Source organism: Lemur catta, chromosome 5 (genome assembly GCF_020740605.2).
Source record: "Lemur catta isolate mLemCat1 chromosome 5, mLemCat1.pri, whole genome shotgun sequence".
In the NCBI taxonomy this organism is placed as follows: Eukaryota; Metazoa; Chordata; class Mammalia; order Primates; family Lemuridae; genus Lemur; species Lemur catta.
The window spans coordinates 111,937,265-111,963,082 of record NC_059132.1 but is presented as its reverse complement, the minus strand read 5'-3'; the positions used below and the strand labels follow the sequence as shown (position 1 = coordinate 111,963,082).

At 41.5% G+C, this 25,818-nt stretch overlaps 1 protein-coding gene across 3 annotated transcripts in view; it reads left to right on the top strand.

Annotated features, from left to right (window-relative positions):
- The window catches only part of PALLD (palladin, cytoskeletal associated protein), a 196,832-nt gene extending 179,583 nt beyond the window's left edge, over nucleotides 1–17,249 (top strand). For 2 of the 3 annotated variants that reach the window (XM_045552536.1, XM_045552537.1), the window contains 6 exons: nucleotides 3,033–3,127; nucleotides 5,028–5,160; nucleotides 10,378–10,585; nucleotides 13,143–13,308; nucleotides 13,827–13,960; nucleotides 15,084–17,249. In XM_045552536.1, the coding sequence (XP_045408492.1) occupies nucleotides 3,033–3,127; nucleotides 5,028–5,160; nucleotides 10,378–10,585; nucleotides 13,143–13,308; nucleotides 13,827–13,960; nucleotides 15,084–15,256 (909 nt within the window). In that variant the 3' untranslated portion in view covers nucleotides 15,257–17,249. Of the gene's footprint in view, nucleotides 1–3,032; nucleotides 3,128–5,027; nucleotides 5,161–10,377; nucleotides 10,586–13,142; nucleotides 13,309–13,826; nucleotides 13,961–14,119; nucleotides 14,166–15,083 lie in introns of all 3 variants that reach the window. The other variant, XM_045552538.1, reaches the window with a different exon arrangement.
- Nucleotides 17,250–25,818: the final 8,569 nt, after the last annotated feature.

Genomic DNA, 25,818 nt, shown 5'->3' with positions numbered 1-25,818 from the left:
GTCATAGTCACCAGACCAGCTCCTGTCTCTGCAGGTCAGCTGACCCACCCAGCAGTTTATTAATAACTAAGAGGTGGGGCTAAGGCTCTCCTTTACCTAAATAAGCAAAGACAGGCAACAGGAAGGGAAATCTATGAAGAGAGTCTGAGGGAATCCTCAGAGTAGACCTCAAACTGTGTACAGTGCATTTCCCATTGAGATGGCTGAGAGAGGGTTTTGTATTTATGCCACTCGACAGCAGTTGGATTCCAAGTTTCTGAGCACATTGCCTGGGTGACTTTAACTCCAAGAATAAAGCTCCTTCTTTCCCATCCTGGAGTCTTTAGTAGCAGGTATGGCCACATATGCCAGATAAAAGTTTTGAGAATCACTGCCTAGAAATTGGGATGAACTTTACCACCTATCAGGAAAACAAAATTGCACTTACACCATGGCAAGTGACAGCCCCTTTTCTGCCTAACCTTTGGCAACAGTTATCATTTGTTGCTATAGGAATGCTCTTACAGAAATGTTAGCACTGTCATAATCTCAGCTTTATAACATGTTATCATAGATTCAAGTACTTTATTCTTGTAATTTATGAATTAAAACGTGATTTAAAGGAGTCATAAGTAGGCACTGAAAAAAATTTCAAAAGAAAAAGCTAAATCTTTCACGATATGCTGATCCCCAAAGCAGCAGGTGTACTGGACAGAAACTGAAGCTCACTCCTCCCTTCCTTGATGCCCTTTCGTTGCCTTAAATCTTTTCAAGTGTTAAAAGTGCTCGGGTTTGAAAAGGAGACAACTGTGTCTATCTTTCCCTAGTGCACTGCAGTCTAGATGATGTGAGGTGACCAAGGGAAAGAGGAAAAGACTAGAGTGGAAAAACTAGTTCAGTGATGAAACACAGATGGCAGAGTTCTCCTGAGCAGTGGAAAATAATTACGGAGAGCAGCCAAGAAGAGGGTGAGAACCAAGGAAGGAGGAAAATACTAAAGTTCAGCAGGATATTTTATACAATATGATATTTTTCCACCTGGTTTAATCTTTTGGGAATAAGAAACATGTTAGGTATTGCTGACTGCATCCAAGTTCTGCTTGGACAGAACACATAGTTCGAAACATATCCTGGTCTGTATCAGACTCAGTGTGCAGCCCGATCAATTCATAGGAGACCAAAGCAGTCACATTGCTGAACAAACTAATGAGCGACTGTGCAGTGACACCAAACACGATGCCAAGAGGAGGCTCACAAATACAGTTTATTTTAGATTCTAATCCTACCTTTAAGACACAACTAAATCTAAACACGAATGTTTTACTTTGTTTTGTTGTGTTGCTAAGTTACTCTGTATTGCACTTGGATTTGGGAATGGCTATTTTGCAGTTTGATGTTTCCTCAAATTGCATTATGTATACAAGTGGCAAGCTCTTATAAAGACCTGCGTGCCACAAGTTAAATTTCATGAACTATGGAATATAAATGTTATTTCCACATCATATAAATAACTGGCTTTGCACAAGGCATCAAATACTCTTTACCAGCTGGGTATTTAACACAGGAATTCAGACTTATGTGTACTATAGCTTTAAACTCTGTGCATTTGTTTGGACTAGAAAAGAACACACAGCTGAGTTAAACGTAAAATGTTAGTTTGTTGATTGCATTTTGTTTTAGCATGATAAGGTTTCCTGGCTCATTTCAAGCTTCGCTGTATATATTCACTTCTATTACTCATGTGTTGATAGTACAGCGATACAGTGAGAGAGTTAACAGCTAAGGCAGGCACTAGTGTGCCGCAGAGCCCTGTGACAATGACGACAACCAGGGTTAACAGCCACGTTAGCGTGATCAGAATCATTAATGCTGATGCTGTGTGATCTTTCTCATAAATACGATGTTCAGACTTAAAAACCTGAACTTTCTATTATACACATTGAAGGCATCTTTTCAAAAATGCTTCACTGAATTCTGGATTTTTTTTTTTCAGATTAAAATGTCAAAATTATACAACTTCTTAGTTTGGATGCTTTCTAAATGTCATGTATTGGTTAGCAGTACATGTGCTATTTTTAACTGACACATAAGCCTTATACATACGTATGGGGTACAAGGTTCTATTTCAATATGTGTATACAGAGTGTAATGATCAAATCATGGTATTTAGCACATCCATCACTTTTTATCATTTGTGTTGGGGACATTCAAAATCCACTCTAGCTATTTGAAAATATACAATAAATTGTTTTTAATTATAGTCACCCTACTGTGCTATATAGAACACTAGAACTGATTCCTCCTGTCTAGCTGTCATTATAGCCATTAACCAACCGCTGGTTGTGCCTATAAAACTTTAAATCGATAAATTTAAGAGATAAAATATAGCTTTACATCACAAAGGCCCTTAACAAATAACCCACATATTTTAGGTATTTATTAACTGCTTCTGGCTTTTCAGTCTCAGATCTGTCCATTGTATGAGAACACGGCGTGGTCTGGTCACACAGCTTCCTCGTCATCGCGCCCGCTTCTCACGCAAGGCTTGTTTCCCAGGCTGACATCTCTTTTGATGCACAGTTTGGGGAAGGGATGCCACCAACATTTAATAAGTATATTACTGAAAATACCTGACAGGAAACATCTAGTTTTGACTTCAGAATTGGCCACAACCTGTAGACATGTGACTGTGAAAATGGAATCGTCACGAGTGATGTCCTGCTCCATCTCACAGCTCGACTGCACCTGTCGCGGAGACCTTAGCAGGTTAATTCACAGAGGGAGTTGTCATTTTCAGCATGATCCTAGATAAGACAGTAAAGCTTGCTCAAGAGCTCAGAAAAAGACCCTGTCACCTGAGTCCTTTACGTTACAGAGTTTACTGAGGAACTTAACTCAGGGAAAGTGCTTTTCTGAAAGGGGCTGGTGCCATCACTAAAACGGCAACTGAGTTTTAATGCAATGATGTCTGTGGAAGATCCGACAGCAGGCAGGACGGTGCCTGGTGGCTGGCAGTTTGCACAGCAAGTCACTCCCTGCTGCGTCTCCCACAGGGCCGAGTCAGCTGCACGGGACGGCTGATGGTCCAGGCTGTCAACCAGAGAGGCCGCAGCCCCCGCTCCCCCGCAGGCCACCCCCACGGCAGAAGGTATTTCACATGCTCTTTCCCACAGGTGTTACTGTTGTTTTGTTTGTTTCATTCTTATGTATTTATCACTATAAATTCAGTACTGTTAGAATCACAGTGTGACCACAAAAGTGACCGTAACTGGGAGATGGAAATATGTGGCTCCTTGACTATTATGCTCCTTTGGTATTCAGAAAGGGAGCGGGAACAAACCTTTGCTAATACTTGCTGGGCCCGTTCCGATATGCCGTCATTAGTTTGTTAATTAGGGCACATTTTATATATGGAGAAATAAAGACTCAGTACCATTAAAGGGTATATTAACATAAAAATATGAGTCAATGGTACACAAATGTTCAAAACCAAACTTCTTTAACCAACAGCTGTGTGGGTTGACCATCATAAGCTGTTGCCACTAGATTTCTTAAAATCAGCTAGTTTGTTAAATGTTCGTTTTTCAATCACTTATTCAGAACGTAAGACCATTAGACCATAAATCTTGTAATATTTGTCATGAATGCCCAAATATCTGCTAACGATAGAGTATGCTTCCCATTCCTAGTAGCCCTGAGTCTAACAACGATGCAGACTGAATACTGGTAGGCAGAGACAGAGGAAAGATACGACTTCTTAGTAACATATTTGCAGTTAAAAAAAATACATGGGTAAGTCAACCAGCCTGTCAGCCTGGGTTCCTAGATATTTTACAGAGTATCCCCAAGTAGTCCTGCCCGTAAATTACAGGCCATGGATACAAAACACCTTTGGTGAAGAGAACACATAGTTAGGCTCACAGAGGGCAAGCAGGAAAGCTGAACAAGCATGGGACGAGTGGTATGTCTACACCTCCTGATGTGGCTGGATCCACAGAGACCTCTGCTCAGCGCTGGGAAGACAGTTCTGGCAGCTGAGCATGTGCAGATCTAATTCTAGCCTTACTGTGGCAGTATCTGTTCACATGATCCGAGGTGTGTATCTGTGGCCATAATACAACATACTTAGTACTAAGCCCGTCGTCTTGCATTATTCTTTGTTTTCCTTGTGGTCTTCAGTACATTTAGGATTTTCCATGTGTCACTGGATCCTAGAAAGCATTTTCCTCATAAATTAGGTCTGTACTTGGAGAAGAGTAAACTGTATTAAAAAGCTAATAATTATTAGCCTAGTATACTAATATTTCATTTGTTCCACTCTTGCTTTTTCTAGAAAACGTTTTTAAACTTATCTTCTGGTGATTATTGACAGAATTTGTCTTCAGTATGTTGCTCTTCTCTTCAGTGTTCCGTGCAATTACTGTAAATTGTATTCCTCTTAAAGGTTCCTCTGCCAACATACTTAAAAGTGAGAGAGATGCACAAAATCTGGAAGATTTGCACAATCTTATTTTTTAAAGAAAAGAATAATGCCTTTTGGCATATGGATAACTAATGGAAAAGAAAACTTGCCTAAGAATGTAATTTGTTTTCCTAGTTAATATGAAAGGAATTTTGATTAAAAATATATTAAATTTTTATGAAATAATAAGAACTTTTAATTTCCCACAAATTTAAAAATCACAGTGGAAAGTTACAGTAATTTCTGTTGAGAAGGATTTGGTAATAAATGAGCAACAGCTGTTGCTACTTTTCATAAAGCTTTAAAAATATTTAGGAAAAAAATATTAAAATATAGTACCCCATTTTCCCCATTTCCCCTTTTATGATTTATACTAGCCTGCAATTAGTAGAATATTAAATTTATGGTAAATTTCCAAATTAAACAAGATTTTGCTTTTCTGATTTTTTTTATGTGTAAATCTTGGAGATAGGGACAGGATAAGGAATCATATTATTACCCTGTGTATTTTAAGACAACAGATGACTAAAATCTGGAAATAACTACTGTCTGTTGCTATTTAACTATCTGTCTACCTTGTTTCAAGGCCTCGTTCTAGATCAAGGGACAGTGGAGATGAAAATGAACCAATTCAAGAGCGATTTTTCAGACCTCACTTCTTGCAGGCTCCTGGAGATCTGACTGTTCAAGAAGGAAGACTCTGTAGAATGGATTGCAAAGTAAGTGTTCCTTATTGCCTGCAAATCTGTTGCCTCCCTTCTCCCCTCATTGCCATTTCTCTGTAGTTCCTTTTGGGAAAATTATATAAGGTATAAAATGATTCCAGCTTAAGAGGAGAAAAAAAATGAGTGAAGCATACCGGACATTTATATACCATATTTTATCATTTTATTACTTTTAAATTTACATTAAATATGTTCTTTACTCAGAACTGTGTACACCATACTCCAGAAAGTCACCAGGTTTTATTTATCCCTATAAGTTTTACATTTTGTTGAAGTAATAAATGTGGTGAATCTGCTGTATGTACTAATCATTAGTTGATCTTCATTCTTTTTCATACAAGTTTTATATCCATGTATCTACTCTTTAATCCATCCATTTTCTAATTCTAGGAGAAGTTAGAGTGACATCCTTCTTTCGCCTGTTTTCCTGCTGGGCTTCCTAACCCAGGTCCTTGGCAGGCTTCATTAGGTGTGGGAACTCAAATTATTAGAATACGTACAAAATTGTGTAATACAACTTTCATCAATCTCTCAAAGGAGGTTGAAGACAAAAATGTTTGAGAACCACCACTCTGAAATTTGTTTTGTTTTTTCCCCACCACTTATTAAATACCATAAATTTTAAATTTAAAGTTTAGTTCTTCTAAGTATAGGTAAGGTTTTTAAAAATTATTTGGGCTCCCTCTGCTGGTTCTCTCTGGGATTGCAGAACACTAATACAAGCTGCTTAAGGTACTTGGACATTCTTTGTGTTTTCAAAAAGCAAGCTGGGCCAGACTTCAAGCTATGCAAAAGGCTACAGTAACTAAAACAGCATGGTACTGGCAAAAGAACAGATATAGACCAATGAAACGGAACTGAGAATCCAGATATAAAACCATCCTCATATAGCCATCTAATCTTTGACAAAGCAGACAAAACATACTCTGGGGAAAAGAATCCTTATTCAATAAATGGTGCTGGGAAAACTGGGTAGCCACATGTAGAAGACTGAAACACAATCCGTACCTTTCACCTCTCACAAAAATCAACTCACCATGGATAACAGACTTAAACCTAAGGCATGGAACTATTAGAATTCTAGAAGAAAATGTTGGAAAAACTCTTACAGACACTGGCCTAGGCAAAGAATTTATGAAGACGACCCCAAAGGCAAGCACAGCAACAACAAAAATAAATAAATGGGACCTGATCAAATCAAAAAAGGTTCTGCACAGCTAAGGAAACTATCAAGAAAGCAAACAGACAACCTACAGAATGGTAGAAAATATTCACATGTTACACATCCAATAAGGGGCTGATAACTAGAATCTACATAGAACTCAGGAAAATCAGCAAGAAAAAAATCAAACCACCCTATCAAAAAGTGGGCAAAGGACATGAACAGAAACTTCAAAAGAAGACAGACTAATGGCCAAGAAACATGAAAAAATGCTCAACATCTCTAATCATCAGGGAAACGCAAATGAGATACCACTTATCTCCAGTGACAATGGCCTTTTCAAAAAGTCCCAAAACAATAAATGTCGGCGTGGATGTGGAGAGACAGGGACACTCATACACTGCTGGTGGGACTGCAACCTAGTGCAACCTCTGTGGAAACTAATATGGAGATACCTCAAAGAGATACAAGTAGAACTACCATTGATCCAGCAATCCCATTACTGGGCATCTACCCAAAAGAACAAAAGACATTCTATAAAAAAAAAATCTGCACTCGAATGTTTACAGCAGCACAATTCACAATTGCAAAGATGTGGAAACAACCCAAGTGCCCATCAATACATGAGTGGGTTAATAAAACGTGGTCTATGTATACCACGGAGTTCTATTCAGCCACAAAAGACAATGGTGATCTAGCACCTCTTGTATTACCCTGGATAGAGCTGGAGCCCATTCTACTAAGTGAAGTACTGCAAGAATGGAAAAACAAGCACCACATATACTCACCAACAAATTGGTATTAACTGACCAACATTTAAGTGCACATATAGTAGTAACATTCATCGGGTGTCAGGCAGGTGGGAGCAGGGAGGAAGGAATGGGTATATTCACACCTAATGGGTGCAGTGTGCACTGTCTGGGGGATGGACATGCTTGAAGCTCTGACTTGGGTGGAGCAAAGGCAACATATGTAACCTAAACATTTGTACCCCCATAATATGCTGAAATAAAAAAAAAATTTTTTAAAAGCTGGGCTTGTAAAAATGTATAAAACAACGAATATAACAAAAATATTTTCTCAGCATAAATATTTTTACAGTGTAAGTACCCAAATTGAATTTCCATGTGTATATATTTATGTGTGTGTGTTTCCTTCATTTTCAGTCTATAATTAAGAGTTCACACTGCTGGCTATATATCCAAAGAAAATGAAATCTGTATGTCACAGAGATCTCTGCACCCCGTGTTCACTTCAGTATTGTGCATAACAGCCAAGAAATGGAATAAAGTGTCTATCAACAGATGAATGGATAAAAGATGTGGTATATATACAGGATGGAATACTAGTTAGCCTTAAAAAAAAGGAAATCCTGTCATTTGTGACAACATGGATGAACTTGGAGGACATCGTGTTAAGTGAAATAAGCCAGGCACAGAACGAAAAACACCGCGTGAGCTCACTTACAGAGGCAGAGCGCAGAACCACTGTTTATCAGGGACTGGAGGGGGAGGGGAGAGGGTGGGGAGGTGTTTGCCAAAGGACACAAAATTTCAGTTAGACAGCAGGACATCAACAGATCCACTGTTCACCATGTGACTACAGTTAATATCAATGTACTGTATACTTGAGAATTGCTGAGAGGAGATTTTAAGTGTTTTCATCACATGTTAATTAGCTCAATTTAGTCATTCCACAGTGTATACGTATTTCTAAATATCATGTTGTACACTATATATGTACAATTTTAATAAGTGTTTTTTTTAATTCACATAGACCACTTGTAAAATGACATTTTTTAATCAACGGGAAATTTTAGACAATTATATGATACCAAAGGATTATTAATTTTATGTATAAAAATGAAACTGTGATTATGTAAGAAAAGTCTGTTTTTAGAAATGTATACTGACCTATGTATAGGGGTAAAATTACATAAAATCTAAGATTTTAAAATATGAAAAAATGACAAGAGGGTGAGTCTGAATGATTATATAGAGATTTGCCATACTGTTATCTCTATTATTAGTCATATTTAAGAAATCATAGTACTTTATTTCACTGTACAGGGACATAACTGTCCTGGAAATCCCTGCCATTAAAAGAATATTGGAGGCCAGATACAGTGGCTACGCCTGTAATCCCAGCACTTTGGGAGGCTGAGACAGGAGAATCGCTTCAGCCTAGGAGTTTGAGGCTGCTGTGAGCTATGATGACGCCACTGCACTCCAGTATGGATGACAAAGCAAAACCCTGCCTTTAAAAACAAACAAAAAAATTAGAAACAAAAAGTAATCTCTGCTTGTTGATTTCACTATGATGATCTGACCTAGACAAAGAAAATGTGAAAAATTTTGCCACATCAACAGATGGAGTGTTACCTATTTCAGAAAAAAAAAAAAAATTGTCAGAGTGTTTAGCTTTGACAGGCGGAAAAAAATCTTGAAAACAAGCCAAACACTACAGCAACAGCTTGCTTTTCCTCCAAAAAGCCCACTCCTCCCTTTTAATCCCTGAAGTACATTCCTGGACACTGATTGTCCTTGACCTGCTGCTAAATCTTAGGGAAAACATTCATTCCCAGTCCTCTAGTAACCAGCACGCTCTTCTCTGCCCACGATTTCCTCGTGCACTGGGAGCACGGGTCTGTTCACACTGACCTGCTTATGATGACCTGCAGTTCCTAAGGTCACACCTTCCTTCCTTACGCAGCCAGCAGGACTGGGGTTAGAGGAGGGGTGGAAGAACAAGGCATCTTCCCTTTGCCCTGACAGGAACGACTGTCCACTGAATAGGTCTACCGCGAATCGGGCAGTTTGAGTGCACAGTGCTCTGGGCATCTCTCCTACTAAGCACACTGTGGCTTCCGTCAGCACATGGCCCTGCGTGTCTAGGATCTCACCTAGGACAGTGAGAACACGCAGTGCCACTTTGCTTCTAAACTCGGGAAAGGTGAGGAGCCTTGCCACAGGTGTCCACTCCCTCTCTCCACACTTCTGGTGACCTCCAGACAGGCCAAGCAGTGTCCATGGAGAGCTGGGGACAGTGGACATATGAGCCTGAGCCTCTCGGAAGCCAAGCTGCCTAATTCCTGCTGTTTGTTTCCAAAATCTCTTCATCCTTTTAACCAGTTATTTAAGTTTACTTAATTTTTTTCTTTAAATTCTCTAGACATTTGCACCTGTGTGGTGGGAGGCCATCTCTTGTAGGTAGTATAAATGAGTATCACACAGCAGGAACGGAATCTGTGAGTTCTCTGGCTAATTTTGGCAAAGCTGGTTCTGCAAAGAATTGTTTTACAGTCTAACTGACATCTTTGTGTATAATTTCCCACTAGTAAAGTTGGGGGAGAGTAAAAAACGCCTCCTTAGCAGTGCATTTCTCCATTCAAAACCCAGGGCAAAACGGTGACAAGCGGGCAGGTGGCGGCCATCCTGGCCCTCTGCAGCACAACGTGTCATTAGCAATTACGTGTGCTTTTCTCTGATCTCTGGTCAACACAACTGTCAGGGTCTCAGGGACTTATGATGTTTCCATTGTGGTGCTAATTTTTGAGAGGGCTTTCTGGGTAATTTTGTATTGCTGTTTACTCAGCATCAAGATTATAAAAAATAACAGCCCTGTGTGCTGATGGATGCGTTAGCTAATGTCTCCATAGCTGCGACCACTTCTTGATGAGGAGCTTTCTCCACTGGATATAAATGCCAGCTAAGGATTTATCATTATTGTTGGACATCTTCTTTCCAAAAAGCTTGAAGCCTGGTGCTGACGTCATCCCAGTAATCTTTATAGCCCTGAGTAAGATGACAGAAATTGTTTTAATTCCCATTTCACTTGTCTCCAGGTTGCTCAGTAAGAAATGTTTAGGAGCGAGCCTGTGAGTGCTTAGGAAACCACTGGAAAGTTTTAAGCCAAGAGTAACATGAGTTGATACTAAAAGCCATCTCTTGTACTACCAAAGGAGGAATTTATGCTGGTTTCTTAGCTATCAGTGATTTCACTCTGTTATAATGTCAGAAAAATTGACATGCATTTCCCTCCTGGTTTAGGTCAGTGGGCTGCCAACCCCAGATCTGAGCTGGCAACTAGACGGAAAGCCCATACGCCCCGACAGCGCTCACAAGATGCTCGTGCGTGAGAACGGGGTGCACTCTCTGATCATAGAGCCAGTCGCGTCACGAGATGCCGGCATCTACACGTGTATAGCCACCAACCGAGCAGGACAGAACTCCTTCAGCCTGGAGCTTGTGGTTGCTGGTAGGCTCAATCTGTCAGTCACTTCTCTCTGCCAGAGTGAACGTCAGACTTACACATGTAAACTAATTCTGCATTAACAAATGTGGAAAATACATCAACCTGCTGGAAAATATATCGTATCATCAAAATAGACAGTGAGGACATGTTGTAAGGCCTAGCAAATCAGAAACATTAATTTTTCATGCTTCAGTGTAGCCATTATCATTTAATCTTTTTCTCCCACAAACTGCCCCAGTGTGACAGAGGGACAGGGTAACAGCAGCGTGGATTCCAAGAACCAAAGACTTCACTTATGCACGAAGTTCTAAGTATATTCCTAGTGTTTAACATAATGTGCAATGATCTTATAATTTAAAACTTTTAAACAATAATGTCATCTACTCTCAACGTCAGTCAAATTAAACTTGTATTTGCTTTTTTAATTGCTTATACCATAGGTAGATTTTGTAAAAATGTTATGTGAAGTCTTACCCTTTGAGAAGCCTAAAGGAAAATACATTTATGCAAAGGTTTTTATACCATTCTTAGGAGTTAGGCATAAGTAAAGATTCTGATTATTTAATCTGTTAAGAAAGACCACCACCTAACACTTCTTATGCACATTATCTCACCCAGGGCTCACATCGGCCCTGGGAGATGACTGGGTCCCACACAGTAAGCTGAGCATCAGACTCTAAACAGCGTCTTGACTCCCAGGGCTCTTCCAAACCCACTGTGAGCCCCTGAGCTCTTTTCAAGAAATAGAGTAGCAATAAAGAATAAAACAAGCTCTTGGCTAAAATCTTGGCTGGTGATTCTAGTAGTAGCAATAAGATGTTTTCACAGAGATATGTGGGCTGTGGTATACACGTTAGCCATGCTTTTAAGTTTTGTACAAAGCATATTCCTACACGCTAGGATTGATTTCATTTATTCCTCTAACCCTGCAGTCCCCAACCTCCAGGCCACAGCCCAGGACCAGTCCGTGGCCTGTTAGGAAATCGGCCACCTATCACCGCCTGAGCTCCACTCCCCACCCCCACCCCCAGTCCATGGAAGAACTGTCTTCCGCGAAACCGGTCCCTGGTGCCAAAAGGGTTGGGGACCGCTGTAGTCTAACCTCAAACTACAGCTGTTTTTTCTCCTGTTAAACATGCCTTTTGATCCTGTCTGTCCTTCTGGACTGAGACTTGAGGGTCTCATTTTGCCTCAGTTGGCACCTCTGTCCCAAGGTGACGATGTACAGTACCCGGAAGCAAGGTCTTTGGTGTCGGATCTCAGTTCCAATCCCAGCTCTCGTCTGCTTTACTAGCTGTGTGACCTCTGGCAGATGTACGACATCTCTGCATCTCGGTTTCCCCATCTGTAAAATGGGGAGCACAACGCCTCGCAGAACGTTTCCAGGGATTAAATAACGACATGTGCGTGAAGCCCTGCACAGCCAGCACACGCACGGCACTGCCGCAGAACGGCAGATGTGATTTTTGCCAGTGCGTTGCTATGACATTAAAACTCATTTCATGCATTTTATGTCCTTTCAAAACTGGGACCCAGAAAGAGTATGAAGTGAGCTTCTGTTCCCACTGCCCCCAAACAGCCTGGGTTATGGAACCCTGTTACATTCAGTAAAAACACCAGCTTCTGTGTAAGTCATGGTCTTAGAGAGTCTCAGTCATCTGAAAATTTCAGGCAGTTTTCATCCTCTGGGGGCTTTGCTGTGTGCGTCTGTCACTCCACAGGAGGGGATAACGGTGGAGAAAGAAATTGATTGTGGGTAGTTCCAAAGAAAATAAACCTTATCCTTTCTCTGAAATGGTTTCCACCAGTGATCCAAGAAAAAAATTTCCCACTGGATGGTAACACTCAGACTGTTATTAACAATTATTCTGCTTTTTTCAGACTAAGTAATAAAGTTGTCTTTTCTATGGCTTCCTTCCTTCAAGGTGATAATAAAGTTGTCTTTTTTATAGCTTCCTTCAAAGGATACAAATTGGAATTTATAATTTGTAGGATGTACATCTCTAGTTTATAGGTAACTACTTAAAGCTGCCAAATTAAGATAAAGATGCCTCCCTTTCATTTTCCCCCTTTAAATCCTGTGGCATGTCTCACTTAAGCCGGGAGTTACAAATCTTAAGAATCTTCATAGCAAACGTTGCAAACAGCACTGAGGGAATCACAAGTGGATCAGATTCCTAGAAATACACGCCTCTCTCAGCACCACTGGGTGGCAGTGGCTGGCAGGGGCTGTGAGGGATGTTGACAGGACTAGCAGCAAAGCCACCACAGATGCTGGCGGTGACTGGGGCAGACAGGCGCTCTGTGGAGCAGATGGCCAGCGGCTGTGTGGGCCCATCAGACTTGCATTAATTGAGGAGATAAAGGAGTGGAATGAAGCATACAAAGCTTTTCTTGGTAAAAGGAAAACAGAGAGAGGACTAGCATCTTACTACCTGAAGTGAAAAATGGCATTATAAAATTAAAGATCTATTCAAGCAGTATTTCTAAAGCCTTCTGAGTTTCTTATAGTGTTCCTTTTGTAAGTCATGGATAGGTAATTCATCTCATGTTTTCTTAGCTAAAGAAGCACACAAACCCCCTGTGTTTATTGAGAAGCTGCAAAACACAGGAGTTGCTGACGGGTACCCAGTGCGGCTGGAATGCCGTGTGTTGGGGGTGCCTCCGCCTCAGATATTCTGGAAGAAAGAGAACGAATCGCTCACTCACAGCACTGACCGAGTGAGGTAAGACCACACAGTGACAGAACCTCATCTGTAAGTGTTCCGTCGTCCTAATGGTCTATAAAAAGATACATTTTGTACAGCCTGTAAATCTGTGTGTAAAAGCTACGTTATTGATGACATCCAAGACAAAAGTCACTCTTTACCCTAATTTAGGATTACGCTTTTAGAAGGAAGCTATGATGCTGTGTGAGGAGGCACATTCTGACTTAACCTCATGGTAGTATTTTTTAAGAGTTTATCCTCTTATCTAAAAGAAAAGATGGATCCGTTTGCTTTCCTGGTGATGGGTTATTCTGCGGCTTTGTAAAGGCAGACCTGCCACAGATTTATTCACTCTCCCGACGCCCGCTCTTCCCCCATTAACTGTAATGGCACCAGCAGCCTCTACCGAATAGTAGGACCCTATTAGCGGCTACTTGCACAATGCTGTTTCTAATCATCTAATTAAAAAGGATGCTTCGTGTGCAATGCCACCTTTTAAACATTTAGAACCCTAATGACTTTATCCTTTTCTCCAGCATGCACCAGGACAATCACGGCTACATCTGCCTGCTCATCCAGGGAGCCACAAGAGACGACGCCGGGTGGTACACCGTGTCCGCCAAGAATGAAGCCGGGATCGTGTCCTGCACCGCCAGGCTGGACGTCTACAGTGAGTGCCCCTTCATCCCACCTCACTGCGTTTACGCACTGAATTCTGAAAATTTAGACACCTGGACAGCATAGTGTGTTACTCTTACGTGATCTTATAAACAACTATGGTGTTTTATTTGTCAAAAAAATTCACATTGCTCTCTCTTTCTATTTATAGTTTCTCGACATTAATAATGAACCACACCAGGAGAACAAATACCCAAGTATCATTCAGGAACTTTGAATTATTAGCAAAATATGCACGTTGATTTCTCTTACATTGGCTAGTTAGTTGCGGCTTCCTTACTCAAGCATCCGTAGGAGTTAACAGTAGGCAAAGGCATAACTACATGTTTTTCACATTTTCTTGTTACTGTGTTCTGCAAATGACTGCCTTTTAACATTTCTTCCTATATTATAATCCTGTCACAGCATCCTAATGCACTCTAAATGTGTGTACCCTTGATCCTGGAATGCATACTTTTGTGGCTTAGTGCTTTTCTTGTTAATATATCTTAAGCAGCTCAGCAATAGATTTGTGTTTGTGTATACATATCTATGTACATGGATCCTAAATTTAAAGAAAACTATTCCTATTGAATTTACAAACCAGTACAATAGCATTATGTGATCCATTGACATAAAGAAAACCACTGGGGGGGGGACTAAGAACTCCCCTCAAATTTTACCTCTTCTTGGAAATGAAATAACTTTGTGAGGTTCCTTAAGAAATGGGTGGCCTCATCCTTCCCACTGCGCAATTCCTTTCAATTGATGAGTGTTAAACATCATCCAGAATTTCTAACTACTATAATTATTGAAGAAAAATATTTTTAAAAGGGGAGGGGTCAGAATTAGGAAGCTTATCAACTATTTCAAAGGATTCCTTGTGCGGCAGTATTTACTTAAAGATAAACTACACCTGGTCTTTATAATCCAGACATTAAATACCCACTACCCCGTATAGACAGTAAATCTGCAACATGCAAGTAAAATGCAAAAGTGTCCCTAAATTTTCCATGTTTTTACCATGGCTGTGCCTGTTATATATCAAAACATTCTATATTTCCTTAAAACAGCTAAGGGCTTTCCAAGTGTATCTTTGTTTAAAAAAAATCTTAATTTACTCTTTTTCTTTGTAGCCCAGTGGCATCAGCAGCCACAGAGCACCAAGCCAAAGAAAGTCCGGCCCTCGGCCAGTCGCTATGCAGCACTTTCAGACCAGGGACTAGACATCAAAGCCGCGTTCCAGCCTGAAGCCAGCCCGTCTCACCTGACGCTGAACACCGCCCTGGTAGAAAGCGAGGACCTGTGATCCAGCACGCGGCCAACACTGAAATACTAGAACAGCCATTGCCTTGACCAACACTTTCCTTTGTCACATTATGTAAAAGGTAGAAACATACCTTTGACTGTAAGAAATAAAAAAACACCAAAATAACATTTTTCTTACTTGACATACCAAACTTAAGAGTTTAAGTAGGTGATGCTAATAGAAGTGTACACATTGCACAGAAAATTCACATTTATTGTCCAATTTAATACTTTGGGAATTGCTGTGATTAAAGTCGTCTGAAATGCCAAAATGCTAAAGGAAATCAATTGTTCACAGGAAACCACATTTGTATTATCTACAAGTGCCTTTAAACATAAGCTATAGGTGCTACATGGCATGATAGTGTGAATGTTTAATACGAGGCAGTTGTACCACAGACACGACTTACGATGGTTCTAAGGTGCAGTGTGTTCAGACAGCTACAGTGAACCAAGTGCAATACGTAAGGAAGAAGAAATGACAAAGAAATCCAAGTAAATGCCTTGTCTTTGCAAACTGTTTTACATTAAGTCATAAGGAAGGAACTACTTGCCTTAAATTTTATTAATATCAAGAGTTTTCTAACAAGGTTAATGCCTTAGTTCTTAACCTTTTTTTCTTTATGTGTAGTATTTTTCTTTCCATGCTGCCTTGGTAGGAAGCTTATATACAAACTGTATTAAAAGGCTAATTTAAATATAAATAATATAAAGTATTCTGAATAAGGCAGAAATATATTACAGTCATGCCACAGAAGGCATCCAAACCACCCACGTGACCAAGGCAGACGGTATCTGGAGGAAACAGGGTTTGGAAGGAGGAGGAAGGGAAGTGCCACCAGCACAATTAGACTGTGTTCATGACATCAAAGGAGAAGGGGCAGGAGAGGTGGCAAAGGCCAGGATTTTCTTTGGTTTTCTTCAAAATTTATCCTCCAATGTAGGTGAAAAAACACTGCCATTCACAAGTCAAGGAATCTAGGGTCAGCTGGAAGTTTGGAGCACGCGTGCTAGGGAATTCCAGTGTGTCTGAGGTGTGTGTAGTTAAAGATTGCAGGCATGTGCAGAGCAAGCTGAAAATGGGCTGAGACCGTAACGGCGGCATGAATGAGAAGCTGCCTGTGGGATCCAGTCCCCTGAGGGAAATGGAGACAGGAGGGAAAACAGAAACAGGTTTGTGTCCTAATGGACTTTTTCAATGGCACCGAGGTGTGGTGAGTGCAAATCGCTCGTTCGCTTCCCTGCCGCCACGGAGCCTTGCCGTAAGGTGGTGCTGGGTTCCAAGCAGCGGGGGAGGCAGCGCAGCAAACACGGCTTCGTGGAAGCATACGATTCTGCAGCAGCTAGACTGGGTTGATTCTGACCAGACTTGATGGTTTTAAGTCGGAACCAGTACGTTTTAAAAAGAAAAAATAATTTGGCCTAAGTAGCATACAACATGAGGCTTTAATGGTACTTCGCTATGGAAAGAAAACACTGTATTCCTTATGCAAAACATTTATCTTTCATTATTTATGTGTTGAACTAAGATCTTAGCTCAGTTACTCAATTCATACGTAGTATTTTTTTAAATAGTTTCATGTCTGTACCACCCCGTGTATTTCACGTTACTGCTTCACACGCACGGCCGGCTACTTGGTAAGAAGGCCGGCCAGCCTGTGGCGACAGCGGGCCCGGGCGCCGGTGGCAGCCGCTCCGGCCGCGCTCCTCCGCGTCGCCAATGCGGAGTTTCAGACCCCACGCAAAGCGCCTCGTGGACCGTCTACACTGCAGAATTACGCCTTACGTCATAGCTTCCTTGCCAAATGTTTCTGAATGTGGCTCTTTTGCTAATTTGCTGGGTTTGGGATTAAATAGCATCGTTTTGCCACCTTTATGCTGTATTTATAGGGAAAAAAGTACTATCATACTACTTTGGATTGTTGTGCTGGTGTAATGTGGATTTAACATCAATAAATATTTAACGAATAATAGCTGCCATCCTGTGAAGCAAACTATGCGGTTTAGTTTTCTATTGCCGCGGTAGGAATGAGCGCGGAATGAGCGGCCTCCACGGGCTCGCGCGCTACTCACCGTTCTGCGGTCGGAAGGGCCGGCGCGGGGAGAACGGTGCGGGGAGAACGGTGCGGGGAGGTCCATATGGGGAGGCCGGTGTGAGGAGACCGGCGTCTCCGCTCGGGACCTCGGGAGGCTGCTCTGCATTCTCTGGAGCGCCAGGTCCTCTTCGGAGCCCACGTGGTTGTGAAAGTTCCTTAGAGCGTAAGACCGAGGTCTCACTCAGTCCCTCAGCCCGGAGCCGCCCGAGCTCCCGCGGGCGGCCGTCGCCTCCCCACCCCGCCGTCACCGCCGCGTGCAAGCCGGCCGCGAGGATCCCGCGGCAGATCCCGCGCATGCTCCGCTCTTCTCGCCTCAAGGGCCCAGTCCCTTTTAAGGGCTCAGCCCAGATGATTTGCCTTTCTTGAAGTCACCTGACGCGGGCATTAATGCCACCTGCCAGCTCCCTGACTCGGGCATTAATGCCACCTGCCAGCTCCCTGACTCGGGCATTAGTGACACCTGCAGCTCCCTGACGCGGGCATTAGTGACACCCGCCAGCTCCCTGACTCGGGCATTAATGCCACCTGCCAGCTCCCTGACGCGGGCATTAATGCCACCTGCCAGCTCCCTGACGCGGGCATTAATGCCACCTGCCAGCTCCCTGACGCGGGCATTAATGACACCTGCAGCTCCCTGACGCGGGCATTAATGCCACCTGCCAGCTCCCTGACGCGGGCATTAGTGACACCCGCCAGCTCCCTGACTCGGGCATTAATGCCACCCGCCAGCTCCCTAACTCGGGCATTAATGACACCTGCCAGCTCCCTGACGCGGGCATTAGTGACACCTGCCAGCTCCCTGACGCGGGCGTTAGTGACACCCGCCAGCTCCCGTCGGCGCCGCGGTGGCCGAGCGGCTGACCGGCAGGCGAGAGGCGGGCCGGCGGCGGGAACCCTGCCTGCCCAGCGCACCGCGCGCGCAAACACCGCCCCAGCCAGGGGGCGGGAGGCCATAAGTGAGATGAAGTAAAAGCGAGGAAAAGGGAAGAGAACAATGGTGGGGACAGGAGCGGGACAGGAGCGGAACAGGACCGACGTGACGCGCGCACAGAAGCGTTGATGCCCAGAGAGCCGCCAGGGAGGCCAGCGTCGGCCCCGGGCGGCCCCACCTGCCGCAGGACGGGAGGGAACAGCCGGCATCTGTGCCAGTCGGCGCCTCCGAAAGGCGAAACCATTTGTCCCCATCATTAGGCGTAGGATGGAGCTTTGAGTACATTCCAATTAGACCAGAATTGTGTATTTCATATTTCATATTGTGTCCTATACCTCATGACTTGCTATGTAGCTTACAAAATCCCTTACATATTTTAATGCTAAGTTTGTCCTTGATTTTCCCTAAAGACCATGAGTACTATGTGAAAATCACCTTAGCTTGGCTCAGTAGCCACAGGCTACTATATCATGTACATTTTGTTTCATTCCTTTAAATTATGGAAATATGAATTCTATATTATGGTAGTAAAGAACCTGGGTTTTGGAGTTAGCCAGCCAGGATCTGAATCCTAGCTCAGTTGATCACGAGTGAGGACGTTACTTCTCCTCCCCAAGCCTCAACTTCCTTATCTGTACAATGGAGATTAAAACGGCATGTCTGTCTCTCTCTGGGTTGCAGCAAAGGCTGTATGAGATAATAATGCAGATAAAACTTTTAACTTGATACCTGGCACACAGTAGCTCAATATACGTAAGCTACCATTTTAATGTAGTTGGAAACTAAAATAATTTGGCAAAATTATTTCAGTTATAAAATGTGTACATCCAATAACATTGCACAGATGGTAATATTTGTGAACTTGGATGGGAATAAAATGATAAATCCCCAACCAAAATTTAAAGTTTCCCTCAATTATGAATGTAGGCAACAAGACACAACAGTATAAAAGTACCCATGACTGTCCCGGTAGAAATTATATTCCAAATACTGCAAATATCTTAAAAATGCCATTTTTATTCAGCATGACTGCAAAATTATGGAAGTTATTAGACCTATCAATAGATGGGGGTCCTGTAGAGGCATGTATTTTTAATAATTTGATAATTATTTTAAAATAATTTGTTTCCTATGTACATTAGCCTATATAAATATTATTTTGAGAAGGGATCTATAAAATTCACTAGAGTGTCAAAAGAACATATGGCACAAAAAATGTTAGGAACCAGGCCCATTTGGGGTTCAGAGCAAGGGGATCAGTTAGAGGTCTGTAAGTCTTCCATGAGAAATGTCTATTGCATTGCATGAATCAATAAATCAGACAAAACACTGCCAAAACAAAAGCCAAGTCCTATAGAAACTCAAATATACAGAAAAAGAAACATGACAAATATATTCACTCTAGCACTGTATAAAAAAATTTGAGGAAAAGTCTAATTGTTCATTAGTAGGAGGAGGAATAAACTGATTTGTTCATACAAAAGAATGTTATTATTCCGAGTTAAAGAATTGAATTTACATCTATCAGCATGGATAAATGTGAGAAGCAATGTTTGGTGATGAAAGGAAGTTACAAGAGAGTGACATCAACAAGATGGCTGATTCGAAGCACTTCCTGCTCATCCTGCCCACAAGAAAGGACCAAAGCAACGAATGACAGCTAAGATTTGGCTGCAGGTGTCAAAAGGAGAGCATGGCAGGGCAGTGGGGAGTGGAGAGGTACCATGGTCACCGGATGCTCAGGAGGCAGCATGGAGGCACTCTGCCTCCGCCACCCCAGCTCCCCACTCTGACCAGCCCAGGGTCAAGAGGAACTGCCCCTCATGGGAAAAAGGTAAGCAGAACCCACCAGCCCCATCGCCACTGCAAACACCTACAGTCCTTACTACCAGGGAAGCCAACAGTCCTTGCAAGCCCTGAGCCCAGTCTGGAAAGCTGCTAGGAATTTGTGAACATAAGCAACAAGACACAACAGTATAAAAGTACCCATGACCATCCCATTGCTCCAGACTAGGAGCACAAGGCGTACACTCACCACCGCCACCTACCCCTGAGAGCCGAGCTGCTGCATCACAGCACCCGCTCTGGGGTCCAATCGCTACTGCGCCTCTTCTGCCCAGGGGCTCTGTCTTCGTGCCCACACGGGTAGCTGCAGTACCACAACTCTGGCTGCTCAAAGCCTGGGCCCAGGATCAGCTGTGACTCCGGTACTACACAGCAGGGAAACTCAACCCCACTGCCTGCACTTCTAGCTGGAGAAACAGTCTGGCAGACTTGTCTACAGCAAACCCACCCTGAACCAGCCAGGCTAGGCCTCTGAGCTACCAAGCAGCTGACGTGCCACTAGGCTGGCAGTGATTACCTGCCAGCCTCCTGACCCCAAGAAACAGCCTGGTGTCCCCCACCCCCACAGACATGTCCCCAGGCTTGTTCAGCAACCCCATGCCCATGCCCATGCCCAGGGCCTAGGAAACAGCCCACATCTGCTCCCAGTGGACATGCGCCCCCAGGCTAACTGAACAGCCACAGGCCTGTGTTCCAGGCCTGAGAAACAGCCTGGTGAGTCCACGCCCAGCAAAGCTGCACCACCACTGCCACACACTCACAGCCTAGGCCACTAAGATACTGGCAGACATCACCAGACTTTCCACTGGATTACAGCTGAAGAATCGGCACAGAGAATACACTACTATATCCACCCAGAACCAAAGCCAACACACCTTACTCATCTGACACCCCAGGACTCATCCACAGAAGTAAGTCTTTCCCTACAAATAGTACTCCAAAAAACTGGAAGAAATGACTGTTCTACCAGTGCTTAGAAATAAATGTAGGGACATGTCAAACATGAAAAAGCAAGGAATCATGACACCTCATACCAGGAATGCAACAATGGTTCAACATATGCAAATGAATAAATGTGATACATCACACAAACAGAATAAAGGAACAAAAACCATATGATCATCTCAGTAGATGTAGAGAAAGCATTTGATAAAATTCAGCATCCTTTCATTATAAAAACCATCAAGGAACTAGGCAGAGAAGGAATATACCTCCAAAATCATGAAGGCCATATACAAAAAACCCACAGCCAACATCATACTTGTGGGGAAAAATGGAAAGCATTTCCTCTGGAAACTGGAGCAAGACAATGATGCCCGCTGTCACCACTCCTATTCCACACAGTACTGGAGGTCCTACCCAGAGCAATCAGGCAAGAGAAGGAAATAAAAGGCATCCACACTGGAAAACAGGAAGTCAAAGTACCCCTATTCACTGATGATATAATCTTATATCTAGAAAACCCTAAAGACTCCACCAAAAAACTCTTAGATTTGGTAAATGAATTCAGTAAAATTTCATGATTCAAAATCAACAAACAAATACACTAGCATTGCTATATAGCAATAATGATCTAGAGAAGAACCAAATCAAGATGGTAATCTCATTTAAAACAGCTACCAAAAAAATACCTAGGAATAAATTTAACCAAGGAGGTAAAAGGAAAAGTATAAAACACTAATGAAAGAAATTAAAGTAGATACCAAAAAAATGGATAGACATCTAATGTTCATGGACCAGAAAAATTAATATCATTAAACTGACCATACCATCCAAAACACTCTACAGATCCAATGCAATCCCTATCAAAATACCAGCATTGCCTGGGCACAGTGGCTCACACCTATAATCCCAGCACTTTCGGAGGCCAAGGCAGGAGGATTGCCTGAGGTCAGGAGTTCAAGATCAGCCTGGGCAACACACTGGGACCCTGTCTCTACAAAAATAAAAAATACCAACATCATTTTTCACAAAATTAGAAAAAACAATGCTAAAATTCATATGAAACCACAAAAGAGCCCAAATAAACAAATCAATCCTAAGCAAAGAGAATAAAGCTGGAGGCATCATATTACCTGACTTCAAATTACACTACAAGACTATAGTAACCAAAACAGCAAGATACTGGTATAAAAGCAAACATGCAGATCAACAGAACAGAACAGAGAGCCCAGAAATAAAGCCACATAGTTACAGCCAACTGATCTTTGACAAAGTTGACAAGAACATACACAGGGGAAATTACACACTTTTCAAAATATGTTGCTGAGAAAATTGGATTGCCATATGCAGAAGAATAAAACTGGACCCTTATCTCTCACCATATACAAAAATCAAACCAAGAGGGATCACAGATTTATACATAAGACCCAAAACTATAAAAATACCAGAAGAAAACCTAGGGAAAACTCTTCTGGACATTCATCTAGGCAAAGAATTCATGACACAGACCTCAAAAGCACAAGCAACAAAAACAAAAATAGACAAATAGGACTTAATTAAACCAAAAAGTTTATCTTGCACTGCAAAAGAAATAATCAACATAATGAACAGACAACCTACAGAATGGGAGAAAATATATGTAAACTATACATCTGAAAGGAGACTCATACCTAGAATTTATAAAGAACTGAAGCACCTCAATAAAATAATTCCATTAAAAAGTGGGCAAAGGACATTAATAGACATTTCTCAAAAGAAGACAAACAAATGGCCAATGTGAAAAAGTGTTCAACATCTCTATCAGAGAAATGCAAATTAAAACCACAATGAGATATCATCTTACTTCAGTTGGAATGGCTATCAAAAAGACAAAAAATAACAGATGTTGACGAGGATGCAGAGAAAATGGAAGGCTTATACACTGTTTGGTAGGAATGTAAAATTAGTACAACCTCTATGGAAAACAGTATTAAGATGTCTCAAAGAACTGAAAATAGAACTACCCTTTAATCCAGCAATCCCACTCCTGGGTATCTACCCAAAGGAAAAGAAATCATTATATCAAAAAGATATCTGCACTCTTGCGGCACTATTCACAATAGCAAAGATATGGAATCAACCCTAAGTGTCCATCAATGGGTGATAGGATAAAGAAAACATGGTATATATACACAACGGAATGTTAGCCACAAAAAAGAATGAAACCATGTCTTTTGCAGCAACATAGATAGAACTGGAGACCATTACCTTAAGTGAATCGACTGAGACACGGAAAGACAAATATTGCATGCTCCCATTTGTAAGTGGGAGCTAAATAATGTGTTCACACATGGAAGCAGAGTATAGAATGATAGACAATGGAAACGCGGAAGGGTAGGGGTTTAGGAGGTGGGTGGATGATGAGAAATTACTTAATGGGTACAATGTACGTTATTATTCCAGTAATGGATACCACTAAAAGCCCTGACTTCAACACTATACAATATGTCCATTAACAAAATTACACTTGTATCCCATAAATTTATATAAATAAAAATAAAATAAACAAAAAATATAACCATCAACTCCATGGAAAATAAAATACTGTGCAGGGAAGGAAAAGTAACTATCAAATACTACATAGCTCAGCTGTGAATGATATTTATATAATGGTAATAATGTAGTTACTGATTATGATTAAGTCATTGAGAGTGACATTAATCTCTGCCATTCCACCAGGATGTATTACTTCTGATCTACTATCTTGCACAGAAGTTGTTTCAGTGGTTTCTACTTGTCCTTTCCTACCATGATGATTCTTTATCCATAGGTCAAAGAACCAATGTGATGGTTCTGCCAGTTATTAAACATCGCCACGAAGAAAATGCATTCAGGAACTGGGAAAATGAACACAGAGTGGGTCTAGGGACACAGGGAACCCAACTGTGAAACAGACTTGGGCCAGTGCTCCATTTATGACTGGTCTCCACATGCCCCCATTTCACACGGGCACCATTATGGTGTTTTGGGTCCCCTGGTAGCAATGTTAGCTTGACTCTATTCCCAATAATCCTTAAAAGATCTGGTTATACCCCTTTCCCCAGTGTACTGTTACTTGGGCAAAGGACCTTAGATTGCTTTGAGAAAGGATACAGAACTGCTCTGTGTACATTTGCTGTGTTACCGTGGGGTTCTTCATCAAGAAGACACAGCCTCTCTCTTCAATTGATTATCTCTGGTCTGAGAACTGTTCCCAGTCTGGGAATTGGTGAATGATTAAATTGATTTTCCATTCTGGTAGACAGAATGGTTCCCCCAAAGATGTCCATGCCCTAATCCCTGGGTTCCATGAACATTACATGACTTGGGTAATGGGGTTTTGCAGATATAATTGAGGTTACAGACCTCAAAATATGGAGATGGCCCTGGATATCTGGATGGACCCAATCTAATCACATGAACCCTTAAAAACAACGAACTCTTTTCTAGCTGCAGTCAGAGAAAAGCAGCAGAAGGGGAAGTTAGATTCAAAGCATGACAGGGTCTCAACCTTCCCCTGCTGGTAGACTCAGCCTCTGTGCTGCACATGAAAACATGAGAAGAAATGCAGGCAGCCTCCAGGAGCAAAGATTGGATCCCAAATGACACACAGACATATTTTCATACTTAAAAGATCCTATGGATCTACATACTGTACGACCTTGCAACTGAAATTATGGTTCACAGACCAGCACCATCAACATCACCTGGAAATCTGTTAGAAATGTAGCACCCCAGGCCCCAGTCCAGATCTACTAAATCAGAAGCTGCATTCTAACAAGACCCATAGATGATTCCCATTGAAGTTCAAGAAGCATTTCTATTACTTGATATTATCAGACATTAATTTTTGGTACTCATATGTAAACTAAAATTTCATTGTGGTCTTAATTTGCATATTCCTAATTACTTTGAACATAGGTTCAACATATGTTAACTACATATCACCTCTTCTGTGAAATGCCTGTTTTGTATCTTTTTCCCATTTTCCTATCGGGTTATTCTTATTGATCTTTGTGTATAATGTGAAGTAAAGAACCAATTAATTTCTCAGGGCAATAGTATGATTTCTCAATTTACACACACTTCCATGTGAAAAGCTTGGGAAAATGTTTTAGCAATATATAAGGCATAATTCTTAAATATCCAGCATAGTCTTCTCCCTTTATTCCAGATAACAAAAGCATGTAAATTAAATGATCTTCTCCCTCAAAGTAATTTATAACATATAATTCCATCTGTAAAAAGCAGTTATAAACCTTCTTGTAAACTGAGTATGAATAAAAATATGAAAACAAGCACAAATTTAAAAACCCTCTATGCAAAAATTTTAATACATTGGCTTTAACCATAAACCTTTAAAAAAAAAATGCTACACACAAGCTGGGTTATGGGCTCATAAGAGTCAGATAACAGCTATAGATGAGTCTTCCTGTTAAGAATTCACTGAAGTTTTCGAACCTCTGAACATAAGGCAATAGCTGGTAACTGCTTACAGAAACAGAAAGCAAGTACTATTAAAAAATTGGCTTAATCTAAGCAAAGAAGACTGTATCAGAGACAAATTTAAAATTACATTTAAGGAATCAGGAATCTTGATTTAGACTACTGCTTTGAATGATAATATTACTTTGTATTTATTAGTATATCCTATTAGTAGTTCTGTACTGACTTTCAATATAGAATTAAATCTCCTCTTATATAAAATAATGTTCAGCTCTAAAAACACTC